The 18,714-nt window shown below is 44.0% G+C and overlaps 1 protein-coding gene across 2 annotated transcripts in view; it reads right to left on the bottom strand.

The window, feature by feature from the left end:
* Positions 1-18,714, bottom strand: part of LTBP1 (latent transforming growth factor beta binding protein 1) — a 1,022,847-nt gene that overhangs the window by 70,670 nt on the left and 933,463 nt on the right. For both annotated transcript variants that reach the window (XM_069234696.1, XM_069234697.1), the window contains one exon: positions 18,568-18,654. In XM_069234696.1, coding sequence (XP_069090797.1) covers positions 18,568-18,654 — 87 coding nt within the window. The remainder of the gene's footprint in view (positions 1-18,567; positions 18,655-18,714) is intronic.

Here is an 18,714-nt window from a genome sequence, read left to right as displayed (position 1 = left end):
CATACTAAAGGAAAATGCAAAAATGCAAACAATTTTAGATTATTCCTTGCATTTGATCGAAACCTAGGCATGCTCTGAGTCAAAGCAGGTGATTGGTCCCATTGGAAGCTTTTATATTTGAACTTAAAAACTTTAATGGAGATAGGAAAATTTTCAATCAGAGCAGATCTGGAATATCTGCTCAGCTCAGATCGCTGAGAAGACTGTCTCAAGTTCTTATACAGTTTAACCATTGTCTCCAACTCCCCACCAAAAAGATCACTGCTGGGAAAACCTCTAAAAGGAAGCTGCAGAGACTGCATCATTGACATATAAGCTGTTTCTATAAATGTTCCAGTAGACTGCTACTTTGACAAAAACTGGGATTGGCATCCCTTGATCCACTGCATGGAGTTCTTGTATGTTTCCTAACTTCATTTTTGGCTTGCCTTATCCTGTCCACAATGCTTAAAAAATAATCACCTTCCCTTTGGTCCATGCCACATCTAATGCGCAAATCAAGAAAAGCTAGAAGGGCCCCTGTTTTGAAGCAAAACTGTGCTAGAGAGGTCTTTAGAAGCCCTAGTGTCCCACTTGGGAGAAATCTGGGATGTGCCATTTCTCTTTGTGCCTACTGTTGTGTGGGTAGTCCTTTAAAGTTGTAGATGGTATTGTCATTTTCCAATTAAGCATGAAAACACTGTGCTCCTATGGCAAATTCATAAGCCAAAATGTATATGCCTTTAACATGCAATCATCTATAGGCAGAGTATATTGTAAATTCCAAATTAGTAGTTTGCTAGATAACATACATTTGGCTTTACTACCGTATTTCAGTTCAAATTAGCCATATGCTGCAAATTTAGTTTTAAATTCATTTTTATATGTTACACTTTGACCCGCAGCACCGGCTGCATGAAAACACATGTAATCATATGTTTTGTTTTAATTCAAGTGTTGAAAATAATGTCATTCTCTTCAATATCCTATCTTGTGTTCTACCATGCTGAGGCAAAGCTAAGCCTAATGCCTCAGTGGTCTAGTGCACTGGTTCTTAATCTGTGGTCGGAGGAATCCTGGGGGTCTGCCAGACCTACTCAGAGGGTCCCGACTGATTCACAAAACTAAATAATATTGAAATGAATAATTTAAAGTATTAAAGTATATACAAATAAAGGAGCAAAAAGAAAAATGAAAACTCTTCTATATTTGATTTTGAATTAAAGTAAATATTTCAATATTTGTTTATTTGTTTGGTGTATACTTGCTTTTGTATCTTTGTGAATTGTTTTCAAGTAAAACTCACAGAAATTTATTGGTTGGGGGACGAGGGTGGCGGCTTCCAGTAATGACTAAGTGGGGGTCAACAGAAGTCAAAAAGTTAAGATCCGCTGGTCTAATATACCCACTGCAGGATCTGTGTTCGACTTCTTTATCCTAGATTCAAATCCTGGCATGTCAATCACCCCTTTATCATTTCAATGTCAATATAGTGAGTGCCACTGAGTTGGACAACAATACACAACTCTCATTCGGAACCAGGATACCCCTCCTAGGAAACATGTGCTTTACAAATTAATCAAAGTGGCATTTATATAAATTTAGAAATAACAGCAGTTCTATATTTAAATGGGGAAACCTGTACAAACTGCAGAGACCAAAAACGCTAGATAACCCAGGAAGAAAATGATGTTTTTTAAACAACAGAATGAATTTGCACAAAATATGTCTTTGTTATTCGTCTTTATTAGGTTGGGTTGAGTATCAAGGCTGAGGGGTTGATAGTATATTTGGAGTTATGCTTCAAGATGGTACTTATTTCTCATTTCTCTTCTAGGTTTTCGGTTATGAACTGTTTCCTTGTGATGCTCATGGACTTCTCTTGCTCTATTACACTTTCGAAATCCATTGTATTACTTTTAATTTGCTAATTTGTAGCGTAACATATTTTTCTGACTTGCATTTTTAGGTTGAGCGAACAAGCACTTTAACCTGTTGTAAGTACTGTGGGCTTTTAACCACACCCACCTCATTCCCATCACTTTCATTTGTTCCTGGGCTTGCCTTTCAAAAATCACTTGATGTCATTGGTAAATGCTTTCCGTTTGCCCCGTCTTGATGCTGTTTTTGTCACGCCTTGCAGACTGCCCCTTTGACATGGATTATTGCATGATTACTGATATACTTCACCATGGGCGAACTATTTTTTGTCTTTTGTCTCTCCCCTTCGTGCTGCATGGTGGCTGTGACGCTCACAGCGCAACCAGGCACAACATTGTGAACTCGACTGGCGGTATTGGAGAGCTGGTCACATTGTTCACAGTTACTTAATCAAAGTAATTTCTTGTGGCTCTCTCCTAGCACAGTGAAACAGCCGACACTACAATATTCACTGCATTTGGGAATAAATATAGGGTTACAGTGGATTATTTTCTACCATTGTTATTCTGTTGTTCTGCTCTGTAGGGGCTAACTCTATTGTTACATGGCCATGTTTCTTACAAATGCTATTTCCATTGTTTTGTCCTCTAGGGACTGTTCTAAGCACTGCAGTCATTTCAAAATACTAAAATATTCTTGCCCCATAATGCTTTGCAGAGCATTCGTTTTACAAAACATTTCTGCTCATACCTCAGTCTGTGGTGGTCCTAGGACAATGGGGCCACCTTCAAAACATTGACCACAATGTGCTCCTTCTGTCTACATGATCTCTGGGTCCCCACACTATGTTAGTGGGGACTCCAAAATAATAACCCCTACCACCATTCATTATCTTTCTAAGTTATCTCATGGCTTGACCTTTTGTTTTGCAGCTCAGTGAAGTTATGTTTTATGGGCTTTGTTTTTAATATCATTGTAATAGGCTTATTAGCTGTGAAAATGTATAATGCATTATGCTCTCTACAGGCTATATATATATGGTTATTCTGCATTATGTTTTTCATTCAGATTTTCATGTGGTTATGCCCTTTAAGGTCTTACTATATCATTACATGATTGTGTTTCCTGCAAAAAATATTTTTATTGTGGTGTTCTCTAAAGACTAGTCTGAGTATTGTAGTCAATATTCTATAATATTTGTGGCATGAAAACTTGTTCCATAATGCTTTGCCGAGCAATATTTTTACAAAACATATTTGCTCACAAGTCAGTCTGTGGTGGTACTAGGACAATGGAACAACCTTCAAAATGCTCTTTCTCTCTACATCATCTCTGGGTCCCCACAATAGGTTAGTGGGGACCCCCAAAAAATAACCCCTCCCACCATTCATTGTCATTTTAAGCGTTCTCATGGCTAGAACTTTTGCTTTGCAGCTGGGAGAGGTTTTTAACGCCTTCATTGCCAGGCCTTTTCCCCCTCAGGTGCCAGGCCTTTTTTTGGCTATTTGGAGCAGTTTGCGCTTAGGCCCTCATAACTTTTTGTCCACATAAGATATCCATGCCAGATTTGCAGCCTTTTTTCCCAACATTCTAGGGATTCTAGAGGTACCTAGAGTTTGTGGGTTCCCCCCCTAGAGGAGACCAAGAAATTTGCCAAAATATAGCAAAAATTTCTTTAAAAAAAAAAAAACAATTTGGAAAAAAGGGCTGCAGAAGAAGGATTGTGTTTTTTTCCCCCTGAAAATGGCATCAACAAAGGGCTTGCGGTGCTAAAATCACCATCTTCCCAGCTTTCAGGAACAGACAGACTTGAATCAGAAAAACACATTTTTCAACACAATTTTGGCCTTTTACTGGGACATCCCATTTTCACTATTTTTTGTGCTTTTAGCCTTTTTCCATTTAGTGACAGAAATGGATGTGAAACCAATGCTGGATCCTGGACAGCTAAACATTTCTGAAAAGTAGACAAAATTCTGAATTCAGCAAGGGGCCATCTGTGTATATCCTACAAGGTTTTCCTACAGAAAATACCAGCTAAAATAAAACAATATTGAAATTGAGGTGAAAAAAAAGCCATTTCTCTCCACGTTTTACTCCGTAACTTTTTCCTGCCATGTCAGATTTTCAAAAGCAATATACCGTTATGTCTCCTGGACTCCTCTGGTTGCGGGGATATATAGGGATTGTAGGTTCATTAAGACCCCTAGGTACCAAGAGCCAATAAAGGAGCTGCACCTTGCAATGGGTTTTCATTATATACCAGGTATACAGCAATTCATTTGGTGAAAATTAAAAAGTGAAAAATGGGTATCAAGGAAACCTTTATATTTCCAAAATGGGCACAAGATAAGGTGTTGAGAAGCAGTGGTTATTCGCACATCTCTGAACTTCTGGGTCCCCATACTAGCATGTGAATTACAGGGCATTTCTCAAATAGACGTCTTTTTTACACACTATCTTACATATCGAAGGCAAAAATGGAGAGAAAGACAAGGGGCAATAACACCTGTTCTTCTATTCCGTGTACTCCCAATGGTACCTTACTTGCATGGGTAGGCCTAATGCCGGCGACAGGAAACGCAACATGGACACATCACATTTTTCCATAGAAAACGGACCTGTTATTTGCAAAGTGCCTTGCTGTGGATTTTGGCCTCTAGCTCAGCCGGCACCTAGGGAAACCTAGCAAACCTATATATTTTTGAAAACTAGACACCTAGGGGAATTCAGAATGGGGTGACTTGTGGGACTCTCATCAGGTTCTGTTACCCAGAATCCTTTGTAAACCTCAAAATTTGGCCAAAAAAAACATTTTTCCTTGCATTTCGGTGATAGAAAGATCTGGCATCTAAGAGGAGCCACAAATGTCCTTGCACCCAGCATTTCCCCAAGTCTCCTGATAAAAATGGTACCTCACTTGTTTGGGTAGGACTAGTGCCCGCAACAGGGAATGCCCCAAAAACAATGTAGACACATCACAAATTTCCTACCACCAAACGTTCTCCTCAGTCTCCTGGTTAAAATGATACCCCACTTGTGTAGGTGGGCCAAATACCTGAGACAAGGAAGAGCCAAAAACATGTCAAAAATGAGGGGGAACCAAAGCGGGTCCAAAAGGGCAGTTTGAAAAAAAACATTTTTAGGCTGACAAGTGGGGCAGAATTTTTATCTGTATAGATGTGACAATGCTGGGTGGTAGGAATTTTTGTGGATTCCTTCAGATTCCAGAAGGTTCTATCACAAAAATGTGGGAAAAATGTGTAATTTCCAGCAAAGTTGGAGGCTTGCAGGGCATTGTGGGTAAGAAAATGGTGTGGGGTGCATGTGAAGCATGTGTCTGGGTCTTGTAGATTTTTCTACATGGCAGCGTACCAAGTCCAAAAAGTGCAGCTCTCACCATTCCAAGTGAGAAGATTATGAGAGTTAGACAAGTTCTCATGGCCCAAATGTAAAACCAAAACCCAAAATAATAAAATGTCTTCTTGCTTGCCGTTGGGATAATATCTTTTAGTGTGCGGGGGAAAGCTGAAAGACTGTTATCCCCTTCAGTTGGGGTGGAGGCATAACCATGCCCATACTGGTTGGTAGCCACCATCCCACCACTTTTTATTTTAAATTTTAATTCCCTGACATCTAGTAGGTTTTCTGCCACTCCGGGGAGTGGATCAGGGGTAATTGCACCATCTGCCCACCGGTGGGCAGAACAATTTTGTCCCCATTTATTTAGGGTGGGGGCATGGCCATACCCCCCACCCTCTTTTTAAAAAAAAAAAAAACTTCCCTGGTCTCTGGTGGGCTGGCTGCCACCCCCCTTGGGAGCAGATGGGCCTTACAAAAATAGGCTGATCTGCCCTGGGGGGGGGGCAGAAATGGCCAACAGTAACTGCCCCCCCAAGTAAAACACACACACACATCAATCCCTGGTGCCTAAGAGGTTTCTGACCCCCCTGGAGGCAGATGGGCATAATAGAAATACGCTGCTATGCCCCCAAGGGGGGCAGCAATGGCCTACAATGAATTTGCCCCCTAGGGGAGCAACCCTTGACAAAGGGGTCTCTCCCCATCTGTAAAATAATAAAAAAAATAAAAATCTGTGGTGCCTAGTGGTTTCTGCCTCCCTTGGGGCAGATTGGCCTAAGAAAAATAGGTTAATCTGCCCCCAAGAAGGGCAGAAATGGCCTAAAATAAATTTGCCCCCAGGGGAGCAGCCCTTGCCTAAGGAGTCACTCCCCTGGGTGAAATTGGTGCAAAAACAAAAATGCCTGGTGCCTAGTGATTTCTACCCCCTCTTGAGGGCAGATCGGACAAATTAATATAGGCTGATCTGTCCCCAAAGGGGGCAGAAATGGCCTAAAATAAATTTGCCCCCCATGGGAGGGACCCTTGCCTAAGGGGTCGCTCCCCTTTAATGAAATTGTCATAAAAAGAGAAAATCCCTGGTGTCTAGTGGTATCTGCCCCCTTGGGGACACATTGGCCTAACAAAAATAGGCCGATCTGCTCCCAAGGGGGGCAGAAATGGCCTAAAAAGATTTTGCCCCCAGGGGAGTGACCCTTGCCTAAGGGGTCGCTCCCCACATCTAAAACAAAATAAAAAAATGATCCCTGTTATTTAAAAAAATTGCCCCCCTTGGGAGGGACCCTTGTTCAAGGGGTCACTCCCCTTATGCATATATATATTTTAAAAAAACCTCCCTGGTGTCTAGTGGGCAATTCTGCAGCCTGATCGTTTTACGATTGGGCTGCAGAAATGCTTACAGATACATGAAAGGAATGGAAAGGCCTTTCCTTTCCTTTCATGCCTCTGCCTGCCCCCACCTCCCAGTCGGATCGCTCTGGAAGGAGGAGAGCACGCGATCGCATGCTGACATCATCAGACGTCACTGGGGGGGTGAGGGAGGCCAGGGGTGGAAGGGGAAGTGATTCCCCTTCCATCCCTGCCCTGGGGACGAGGCTCTCTCCCCATGAGCCGGTCAAAAGACGTAACAGTTATGTCCTTGACGCCTCAGAGCCGCAGCCAAAGACATAACTGTTAATTCCTTGGCTGCCAAGGGGTTAAAGGCCTTGTTTGTAATATAATTGCAGTAGGCCTTTTAGCCCTAAAAACGCCCCGTAAGGGCTAAGTATCTGATTACACTGCATTACTTTGTACTGTTTTTTATGGGGTTATGCCTTCTAGGGGCTAACAATATGGTTACATGACCATGTATCTTACAAATTATATTTTTGTTATGGTGCCCTCTACGGGCTGTTTTGAGCATTATAGTCGAATGCCAAAAGTTATTTCTGATAAAGGTTTATATGATAATTGTATATGTTTTCATACTCTCTCCTTATTACAATTATGACCATGATTCAGGCCAACTTAACATCTTTATTACATGATCACTGTTTGGACACTCTTGATATGATTGGGTGACCCTTCTAGTTTATTTCTCCTCTGTAGCTGTATTGTGTCTTTTTTGGGGATATTGTGTTAGCCAGCTACCAACTGGGTTAGGATAATTGGGTGGTATTCTATTGGAATTAGCATGGCAGATTTAAATTAGGATGCTAAAGGCAACATTTTCATTTTTTGCTGCAGATAGAAGAAGAAGGTAAATGGAAGTATTTTAGTTATATGCAGGGACACTGGAATGATATGCAGGAAAAGACAAAATCATGAGGCAGGATTGACCATTTTATGTGGCAAGAAAAGTCCATTTATGAATTTTCAATGCCAATAGCTCTAACTCAAACAAATGCGAGCCGTATCAATCAATCAATCAATCAATCAATCATTGGATTTATAAAGCGCACTACGTACCCGTGAGGGTTTCAAGGCGCTGGGGGGGGGGGAGCTGTTGTTACTGGTCGAAGAGCCAGGTCTTGAGGAGTCTTCTGAAGGTGATTAGGTCTTGAGTCTGTCGCAGGTTGGTGGGGAGGGTGTTCCAGGTTTTGGCGGCGAGGTATGAGAAGGATCTGCCGCAGGAGGACTTTCTTCGGATGCAGGGGACGACGGCGAGGGCGAGGTTAGTCGAGCGGAGCTGACGGGTGGGGGTGTAGAAGCCAAGTCTGTTGTTTAGGTAGGCTGGTCAGGTGTCTTGGAGTGCTTTGTGAGCGTGGGTAAGAATCTTGAAAGTGATCCTTTTGTCCACGGAGGCCAGTGAAGGTTTCTCAGGTGGTAAGAGATGTGGCTGTGGCGGGGTACGTTGAGGATCAGCCGGGCGGAGGCGTTTTGGATGCGTTGGAGGCGTAGTAGGTCTTTTGCTGGGATGCCTGTGTAGAGTCCGTTGCCGTAGTCCAGCCTGCTGCTGACGAGGGCCTGTGTCACTGTTCTTCTTGTTTCTGTCGGGATCCACTTGTAGATTCTGCGGAGCATGCAGAGTGTGTTGTAGCAGGAGGAGGAAACTGCGTTGACCTGTTTAGACAAGGTGAGGGAGGAGTCGAGGATGAAGCCCAGGTTGCGAGCGTGGGCTGACGGTGTCGGTGGGGTTCCTAGTGCGGTGGGCCACCAGGAGTCGTCCCAGGCGGAGGGGGTGGGTCCGAGAATGAGGACCTCCGTCTTGTCCGAGTACAGTTTCAGACAGCTGTTTCTCATCCATTCGGCGATGGATTTCATTCCCTCATGGAGGTTGGTTTTGGTGGTGCGCAGGTCTTTGGTGAGTGAGAGGATGAGCTGGGTGTCGTCGGCGTAGGTGAGAATGTTGAGGTTGTGTTGTCGGGCCACTTCTGTGAGGGGGGCCATGTAGATGTTGAACAGCGTCGGGCTGAGGGATGAGCCTTGGGGGACGCAGTATTGCATTGCAAATGCTTGTTCTATACTAGTACAGTAGTTGGGTGTGCTGCCTCTTGTGAAAGAACATGTTTAATTTCTCATCATATTTCCCGTCACAGCCTTTCCCATTATACTGCACATACTGTCAAAATCGACACAAAAAGTCCTTTTCCACAGCATTAAGAATGACAGGAAAATTATCTACTCTCCTGACGGATAGCTATAGCATATGGACTAGGCAGACGGTGACGACACAGCGAGACCAAGCAAGCTGCTGGAAATGCAAGGTTTTTCTTTCCAGTAATCTCTGTACACATTCTCGACTGGATATTTCATTCACTGGAAATTGAGGGCCAGATTTATTGAAAAGTGGTGTGGCGCGGTGTTGTGCCAAAATTGGCAGTGCTGAGCTGCGTCACTTTAGAAACGCAGGGATGCGCCGTATTTAACAGTGCACACCTGCGTTTCCCCCTGCACTGGCGCTAAATTTAGCTACCAACGCAGGCATCCTTGCACCATCGTGCAAGGATGTCTGCGTTGAGAGGTGTGATTGTTTATGTGCGGGAAGGTGTCCCTTCCTGCACATAAACAATCACTAATGGCGTTTTGGCACTTCTGTATGTGCTGCACAATGCAGCACACACAGAAGTGACAAAGCATCATGTTCAAATGATTGTTTATGTGCAGGAAGGGACAAAATAAGCAAATAACGAGGAGGAATAAAAGTATTCCTCCTCGTTGTGCCCTGCTAATGCCACCCCTGGGGGCGGCGTTAGATTTTACGAAATTTCATAAATCTGAAGCAGCGTCAAAATTCAGTGGGTGTTGCTGTGGCACGCCCACGGCAACACCCATTGCATCCCCCTTCCACACACAGTGCTGTGTGGGAAGGGGCCGTATTTACAAGGTGGAGTTACAAAAAGTGGCTCAACGCCACCTTGTAAACACAGCGCAGTGCTTAGCACCACAGGAGTGTCACAAAAAGTGATGCTCCTGTGGCGTTAGGGGCCTATAAATACAGCCCTGAGTTTCGTTGCAGACGGTGGACATCAGTCGATTAATAGTTATAACACTACAGAGTTACAGAAAGCCATTAAGTCTTGTAAAAGAAGGTGACTGTAAAAGGCCTGCCAGATATAATGTACTTGTGAACCTGAAATACAAACACTGGGGCATATTTAAGAAAAGTGGTGCACCACACAGTGCAGCGCCACTTTTTTTGTGCCCTTTAGTGCCCCCTACAGCCACCATGTATGTGAAGTATTTAAAATACGACGCACTATGGCGCAAGTTAGGGGGCAATAGCTTCATTGTTTTTACGCTATTGATGTACTCTGCAGGAGTAGCGCCAACATTTTGTGTGCTACTCCTGCAGAGTACATAGGGGCCCATTTTGTCAGCCCCCCTAATGGGAGAACAACACCCCCTTTGCATACAGTATGCCTGGTGCAGGCATAATTTAGCACAAAGGTTTACAAAGTGACGCAATGTATGCACTGAGCCACGTTGTAAATATGGTGCGACGTTTTGGACCTTCTAACGCCACATTAGTGTAAAAAAATTATGCTAATGTGGAGTTAGAATGGCACTGGGGGCTCTTAAATATGCCCCATTATCTGTCACGTCCTCCTTAAAAATTGTTTCTCTTGCTGTGGGAATTGGTTGATCTAGCGTTGAGCTAACATTTTCATCTTTTTCATATATTTCTTGCTGCTGTCTTTCAGTGCTCCCAAAAAAATACAAAGGGGCAACCCTGTAAGCCTGGGAACCTGGATTAGTAAATGCAAAACAAAAAAGTGGTTCCCTGAGAGGGAAATCACAATGCGTATACTCCCTAGGCCAAAGAATTCACATACATGGTCAAATCATATGCGCTTTAACAGATAATTTAAAATATTGTGTACTATTTTCGATCAAATTACTGCTATGTTCCTATACAACCATGCCAAATGCATCTAATCTGCCTGTGGGAGTCACATCTGTGGCAACCAAGGGCCAGATTTAAGGGAAAATGTCGGTGCGCGTCGCTGTGGCAAATTTTGCAGATTGGCGCACCGTCATTTTCACAACACAGGGTTGCGCCGTATTTAATAAAATATGGTGCACCCCTGTGTCGCCCCCTGCACAGGTGCTGAATTTGCTGCCATGCACCAATGCTGCAACCCTTGCACAATTGTGCAAGGATGGCTGCGTTAAGGGGGATACTGTTTTTGTGCAGGAAGGAACACCTTCCTGACATTAGGAACAAAGGAACTAGAGGATGTATGTTGTTATAGGCATACAAGCATGGTGATGGGCAAGGGTTCCCACAGTAACTAAGAGCTTGCACCAAGATGCCTTTAATAACTGTAGCTGGAGCCTCCATCAGAATGGGGTGCTGTCCAGCAGAGCCACTGCTTCCTTCATCTTGCACATCCCATCAGGAATTTTGGCAAGATGATTTTGCCAAATGGTCCAGATTCTAGTATCTCAGTCTCTGCCTCATTTCACAGTTATTACTGTCAGCATTGTGGCTGTATTTGCAGAATTGTGATGTAGTCCAATCCTGTCTGTACTCTGCACATGCTAATAAGCTTGCTAAACAAGAATGAATTAGTTCCAGGTAGACATTGAACTTGGGTCTACCCTCCTTTCCAGGGGCTGAAAAAGACCTGTGTTTTTTGCTCCTGGTTAAAAGCAACAATCTCTTAGGGCAGCAGAAGACAAACCTTCACTTACTCTAGATATGGCTAGGGTGTCTCTTCTATGCCTAACAGGGCACCTCTTAATCTCTTAGGACAGGCAGATTTCCCATCAGCTTTGCAGTTTTTTTGTAATTTGGCCATCACCCAGTATCTCGCCTCACGGAGGACTATTATGACAGAGAATAGTTAACAGTTGCATGCCTTCCCTAGCGGGCCCCTGCTTTAAGATTCTCATGGGTCTCTCGGCTGATCTGATGATTGTTGCAGGTAAATGTGCACTATTATAGATTCCACAATTTGCACTGCATTTCTGCTGACTAGTCTGTCATTAGCGTGATGTGGTCCACAACTTCCTAGCTGCTGGATATGACATACCACAGTGACTTGATTTTGGAAGAAGTATGTTAATGATCCCCCTCCAGAATGAACTGAACCATCTGTGCATCTGTTGCATCTGTTACTATATTCCCTAGAATGCCTCCCACTCTGAAGTACATCCCTCTGTCTCTCTCAATAAGTTAACTGATCCCTGCCTAGAGTTCTTTTCTGCTCTCAGATGCCGGTAGTGAGCAGTTATACTACCAATCTCAGCTATGCTGCCACTTATGTATAGACCAGGGGGAGGCACAGTATGTAGGTGGTTGGCGCTGTAAGTGACATTTCAATACAAGAACTCCATGGAACTGGCCATCCTTCAAGATGATATACTTAAGCTGTGCATCCTGAAGTCCATTGCTGAGATGTTGTTTTACAAGGTGACTTTAAGGGAGTTTTGGACAGGATAACTATGCATCCCCACACGAGTGTAAACACACACAGGCCAGTACAAGAAAATTCAGGGAAAGTTAACAACTGCTCTGGTTATTGACCTGCCATGATTACACCAGTAGCTAGCATAATAAATAGCATGCAACAATATATATATTTTTTTAAATACACCCTACCTAAAAGAAACACCACTCCCTGCAGCAAACCAATAGCACAATTAACCAAAATCAACCAATACACATTCTTTATATGTCAACAGCACTAAAAGATCTCCTCTGGAATGTGCACTCTAGATAGCTCCCAACTCCAGATTGCACTCTCAACTAGTACTTTCAGCTTGAAGCAAAAACTTTGTCAAAAATGCAGATAGAAAAAACTGCAACACTGCATCACTGAAACGTCAGTGTATTGTTCTTGGTATGCTGTCAAATATTCAAAGCCACAACACTGCTGATGATAACTATTATAGGGTCAGCAAAACAAGCCCTGGGCATATTACACAACCTGCTAGGTTGATGGCGACTGGATTAATGGGGCCAGGCTGGCAAAAAGGGGAAAAGGCACTGGGTGTCTAGATGACAGATAGTCACTGGGTGATGCAAAACAGCTAAAATGCCTGAAGATACGGGAGATATGATGAATATTAGTCTCTGGTTGTAGTGGCAACTTGCAATGTCCTGACAAAAAACAAGTCCTTCTGGGAATCGATGTAAAAAAGCATAAAGAATACAAAATATTTAAAAATTGTGTAAAAGAGTCCTTAAAGGATAGATCCTTCTCACCTCAGCCATTTTTACTGGATGGATATACAAGCTCCACCACCAGCAATCCTCACACCGTAGGTCCTCTCTTCAGCTCACAGGGACCCTCTAATTAGGGTGATAAAAGGATAGAGTCATAGAACCCCTGAGGCAAACCAGCCAGTGGCCTTTCTATCTGCAAAAGAACAGTTGAAGGTGTAACACTGTAGGCTGCGAATAAGTCAGTCCCTTCTCAGGCCCCCTCCGGTATACTGCCATCAAGTGGGGAAATCTTCAGCCCTGAGGAGATGCAGTCCAGAAGCATGCTCTCTCCTTAACAAGGTCCACTAAAAAAAAACACTCTCTCCAGAGTGACTGAAAGGTCCAGTCAGCCAAAATGAAGAGGAAAGGACAAATTCAACACATGGGTGATGTGTGCCACTCTGATTACTCTGGGGCTGCCTTTTGGTCAGTGCACAGCAGATTTTACTACAGAGCACAATCCAAAAAGAGATGGTTCTCTTCTTCACTGCCTTGCCTTTCTTCACTCCACCCAATCTAACAAAAGGCTGATCATCTACCCAATGACGTTAGGCATAAGCAATGTAAAAAACTGAGAACTCTTTTAGAAGCTTACCCATGGAACCTTTCCTTCTTCTCAGAATGGTGAAGTGGAGCGAAGAATGCCAGAAATGTGATTATTTAACTGACATAAAGAGGTGTTACCACTTTCGGGAGAAAGGAGACTCAGGTGCTTAAGATCAATTTGTCCGAAAAGAAAGTTGTGTGTAGCAGATTGACAGAAATGGCTTGAAGCTTGCTCACACACTGCACCATTATTATGGTGATGAGAACAACTATCTTGAGCATGAGAAGCCGCAATGGACAGCTGTGCAGAGGTTCAAAGGGCGTACATATGAGGACTGTATCAGGTAGCCTTTCACTGTGGCCAACATAGGTCCTTACGTCGTGTGGGACAATAAAAAAAGGCACACTTTGTAAATTTGGCCTGAAGTGGGTTTATCTGCTCAGTACCATGCGAGATACAAATTTGTCCAAACTGCAGGCATATACTGATTTAGTGGACAGACATCTAGCTGCCAAGATGATATCCACAGACTCAGGAGGGGGGTTGAATGCAGTCAACCATCACCGCTCAATCTCCAAGCAAAGAGATGAAGATTGCACAGGCCTGGGTGCAGGACGATTCACTGCTGGTGCTACGACATATATCCCCCGAAGCAGCGCCTGAAGTAAGGACAAATTTTCATGCCCAGGATTTCTGGGTACCACACTCTCCTGGCCCAATCCAGTACCACTAGGGTGACTTGGCGCAGTTGTTCCTGATCTTCGTCAGAACTCAGGGAGGGGGAAGAGGCAGAAAGTCATGCAGGAGTCATGAGCTCCACTCTGGATGGAAAGTGTCTCTGAGCAAGATCAGTCTGGGAAACTCCAGCACGCAAATGTGCTGACATTGTGCATACTTTGCAATGGTGTAAAGATTTAGCCAAAGTTTTCTCTATTTGTGGAACATACATTGTGCCACCTCCAGGTGCAACTGCCAGTTATGATTCTCTTAAGTGTCGTCAGCTGAGTTCATCCGTCCTGGCTTTTAGAGATCCTGCAAGATCATGTACCACTAGGAAACCCCCTGGTGTTCCATCCACTTCCAGAGGTATAGTGCCTCCTAACACAGGATCCACACCCCGCCCCACCCTGTAGGTGAAGTACAACGAGGGTGGTGTTGTCCGTGAGCACCTGAACCAGAATTCCTTTGATGGGTGACAGGATAGCTTTCAAGCAGATATCCTACAACTCATGGAGATTGATGTGGAGCCATGTTGCCTCTGATCTCCAGCTCTCCCAGTTGGCTTGACCAACCCAAAACCGATGCATCCGTCAAAAGTGTTAGCTAATGGTGGAGTAAGAAGAGAGATCTACCACTGACCCAATTGAGGTCCAGCAGCCACCACTGTAAGGCTTTTGCAATCTCCTCCAAAACCTGGACATGGCCAGAGTATTCTTTCTGATGCTGTGCCTACGAGAATTCAGATCTCTCCACAGAACCTACATTTGGCACCTGGCATGCTTGACCAGCAGGATGCAGGAGGCCATCTGTCCCAGCAGCCACAGAGGCATCTTACCTGAGATCCAAGTAGGAGGCTGAAACGCCAGGATTGTAGCCCGAATGTCCTGTAATCTCCACACTTGGTGGAAGGCACAAAACAGCACTGTGTCCAGAATAGCTTTGATGAAAGGGAGCTTCCACAATGGAGTCAGGTGTGAGTTTGGCATGTTGATAGTGAACTTCAAAGATGTTAAGCGGTTCGCCTAAGTTTGGAGGTGGGTTATCAAGGTAGGGGAAGACAAGAACCCTACACTTCCAAAGATGCACTGCAAAGTCTGCCATCACTTTTCTGAACACCTGAGAGGCACAGTGAGGCCAAAGAGGAGCACAGGAAACTGAAAGTGCTCCTGGTCCACTGTCAGCAACAGATAGCTCCTAAGGCCCACATGCTAGGGATGAGGAAAAAGGTGTCCTCCAAATTCAATGCTGCCATCCAGTATCAAGGTTCGAGGCCAGGCAAGACCTGGCTTGGAGTGAGCATCTCAAATCTGTCTTTCTAAAGCAAGATGTTGAGAGGGTGAAGTCCTAAAATAGAACAAAGGCCTATGTTCTTCTTCAGCACAAAGAAATGGCAAGAGTAACAGCCACTTCCTTCATCCAAGGCTGAAACCCTCTCTTGGGCCTCTTTGGCCAAAGGGGACTGCACTTCCTGAAGCAAGTGAGATAGACAGCCCGCCATCAGTTGCTGTGAGGGTAGGTTGAGGTGCAGAGGGGTGAAAAGAAATGAAGGGTGTAACCCCACTGGCACAGCAAGAAGGCACAATCTCTTTCAAGCACACAACTTCCTTCTTCATGACACTTTGGAAACAATTAACAATAATGGCAAAACCAACGGGGACAACGCCGGCCCACGAGCTGGGTTGACAGACAGTCAGAAAAGACAACAGGGGTTCCTGTCCAAGTGCCACTGAGATTACAAATATCAAAGCCTAACATTTAGAATACTTGCACAGAACAAGCGATATGGGTGAAACTGGCCTGGACCTGAAATAGTAACTCAATACCAACAAAGCTCATCTCACAGAAAAACTCTCTTTCTACTTTCCAAGAGTTGAGGCCTTACAAGTTACAACTTCATATGCTGGGTGAGAGTAGGGTAGTTTAGAACTTATGATTGTGTCAACATAGCCACAACCCTGTAAATTATACTGCTTGTTTTGATTGTTATTATTTTTTAGTTTGAATTTAGGTGGGGAGGGAAAAGCAAAACACAGAAGACCTACACTCTCACACCACATATCTGCAGCCCTGATGAGAAATGAGCAGCCATTACATTTTTTCCTGGTATGATACAGTGAGGGTTAATCAATTAGCACTAAATGTTGTCACCAATTATGTTTGAGGCATTAATAACCCTTCAAAACAAATTAGCATCTTGGGGTAAGTTAAAGCAACAAACATCAATATTTACTTCTTGCAGGAAACTCAGCTTTTGCAGGGGGATACGGTTTGACTAAAATTCTCACTCTTATCTATGTAATACCATGCACATTCTTCTTCTAATAGAGCCAGAATGGCAATAGCTGTAGCACTAGAGGCTCTTTTATTGAAAATGATTGTAAAACAGATAAATATAGATGGCCTCAGCCCCCGGAAGGTGGAAGGAGAGTTTTTGGACATGAAGTCCTCCTTATTGGTGCATCAATGAATGCAGAACAGAACATTATTTTTCCCACTGTGGTTAGGGGTATCACTCATTGCGTGTGGGGTCGCGACCGGGATTTTTGAGTATGGTATTGAAGTGATCAGCCAAGTATTATGGTTGGTTGGTAACAGGACCACCATTAGGAATGCCTCAGATGTGGATTTTGTTACGGCAAGATCCATTTTCGAGGTTTTAACATTTTTCTTGCAGGTAAATTTATTGGTCTTCAAGATGAAGAAATAGTTGCTGTAGTAATTTGTTTTCTTCTCTATGTGTGTCAATGGTCATTTCAGCCTGACACACCTTCTCTCCCAGTTCACTGACTTCGTGTTAGATAGCCAGTAGGCTATATTGAAGAACAGTTTTGAATCTCTTGATATCTTCCTTGAGTTTTTGGAAGACCTGAAGAAGGATGATCACCAGATTCCTCTCCTTCTGCCAACTGTGTCAGTTCATCTTTTGTCTGCCATTTTAGGGCTTGTTTGAGGAAAGTCTTGATGTTGGAGTAATATTTAGGACATCGACCTTCCATAGTAATTCAGATGTTTGAGATCTGGCTGAGTACTGTGTGTGTGTGGGGGGGGGGGTGATGTCCAGAGGACAAAACATGGTGATCAAGAAAGCCAGCAAGCCAGGAGATTCAAAGATCCCACACCAAGGCACCCAGGATGAAGGGAAGCCGCTGAGGAAAAATGATCATCTGCTGGTGGTTTACATAGGGTATGAATTTTGTGCCACAGGCTCCTCCAGGAAGTCTAACTGATGGGGATAGTGAGGAGGCTCCCATGGAGCTGATATAGCCGTGGAGACTCAAACGTATGCAGAAGCTTTCACCAGGTTGCTCTCTGGAGTATTTCCTAGAGGACAAGGCTCTCACGGAGCCCAGTCAAGTCCTCTGCATTTTCATTGGCCTTAGTACATGGTTTCCAAACTTGGAAACCTCAATCATAGGGGATAAAGTGCAGCCAACACCAGCTTTCCTCAGACCCCTGAGCCCCAAGAAAAGGGTGTGTGTGGAGTGCTGTCTGAAATGTCCCTGGACTGTGACTCTCTGTTTTGAGTATCGTGCGGCCACTCCCAGAGGAGCAGGCACAGCACTCCCTACTCTGATGCACCAAACTCTAGGATGCTGCTTTGCTGTTTTGCCCATCTCACAGTGTGGAGTGTAGACAAGGCCCATCAGCATATTTGATGTCCTTGTCCCGACTGGGTTTGAGGGCTCCAAGAGATATTGCAGTGTGGTGAGAGTTGTTCAGATGAGCGATCCAGTTTGACACTTAATGTAACTTATAATGAAGGGGACCAAGCTCTTCCATGGTTGTTGTTGGAAGCAGAAGTAAGAGAGGTTTTACCCCTTTTCTGAGACCACAAGGCCCCACCACAATCCCTGTCAGACTATGTTCATTTATTCTGCTAACGCTCCTTCACCTGGTTGTCATTTTGGGGTCTACGGCTGTGTGTCTCCCACTTCCAGGTGACAAATCAGTTTCACTAAGGAGGCCTGGATTCTCTTTCTAGCGGAGTGCCATACTGGATTTGCCCACCCAATCAGGGGCAATGTTGTGAGGGAGCCACTGCGAGCGCAGGGGTCTAGGTGTGTGTGGACTTCCCAGACTGGGTAGTAAGAGTAACAGGCCTTGACCACACACCCAAATCATGATTTTAAACCACAAATTCTAAAACCCCTTGAGTGCTGTAAGACTAGCGTAAGACTAGCAGTTCTGTAGCAAATGCACACTAGCTCTAGCTGATTTTTGTTCAAGTCATTTAGAATTTTCACAAAATGTGACGGTGAGAAAAGGTATCAGCATCTCAGCAATATGGTCCTAACTATTAATAACAATTCTGCTTATACTTATTTCCTGTCCATATTAAGAGAGTATAGGCTTGTTGATGTGAGAGACAAATTAAATGCAATTTATAACAATAAGGGATTAAAAGCTGACAGCCACACTGATTGGGAGCCACATTTTCGGCACTGACCTTCGTACTGTGGTGTGCTGTCATCATATGCTGAGTCTCGAGTAGGGATGAGTCCTTTTCCTTCAGGACACATTGCTTTAAACTCAGCTGGAATGAAAGATGAAAGAAAAGTCATGATAAATACATTAATTTCAAACAGCATCACAA

This window comes from Pleurodeles waltl, chromosome 5, assembly GCF_031143425.1.
Source record: "Pleurodeles waltl isolate 20211129_DDA chromosome 5, aPleWal1.hap1.20221129, whole genome shotgun sequence".
In the NCBI taxonomy this organism is placed as follows: Eukaryota; Metazoa; Chordata; class Amphibia; order Caudata; family Salamandridae; genus Pleurodeles; species Pleurodeles waltl.
Note: the sequence above shows the minus strand (reverse complement) of the source record. Positions and strands in the feature narration are given on the sequence as shown.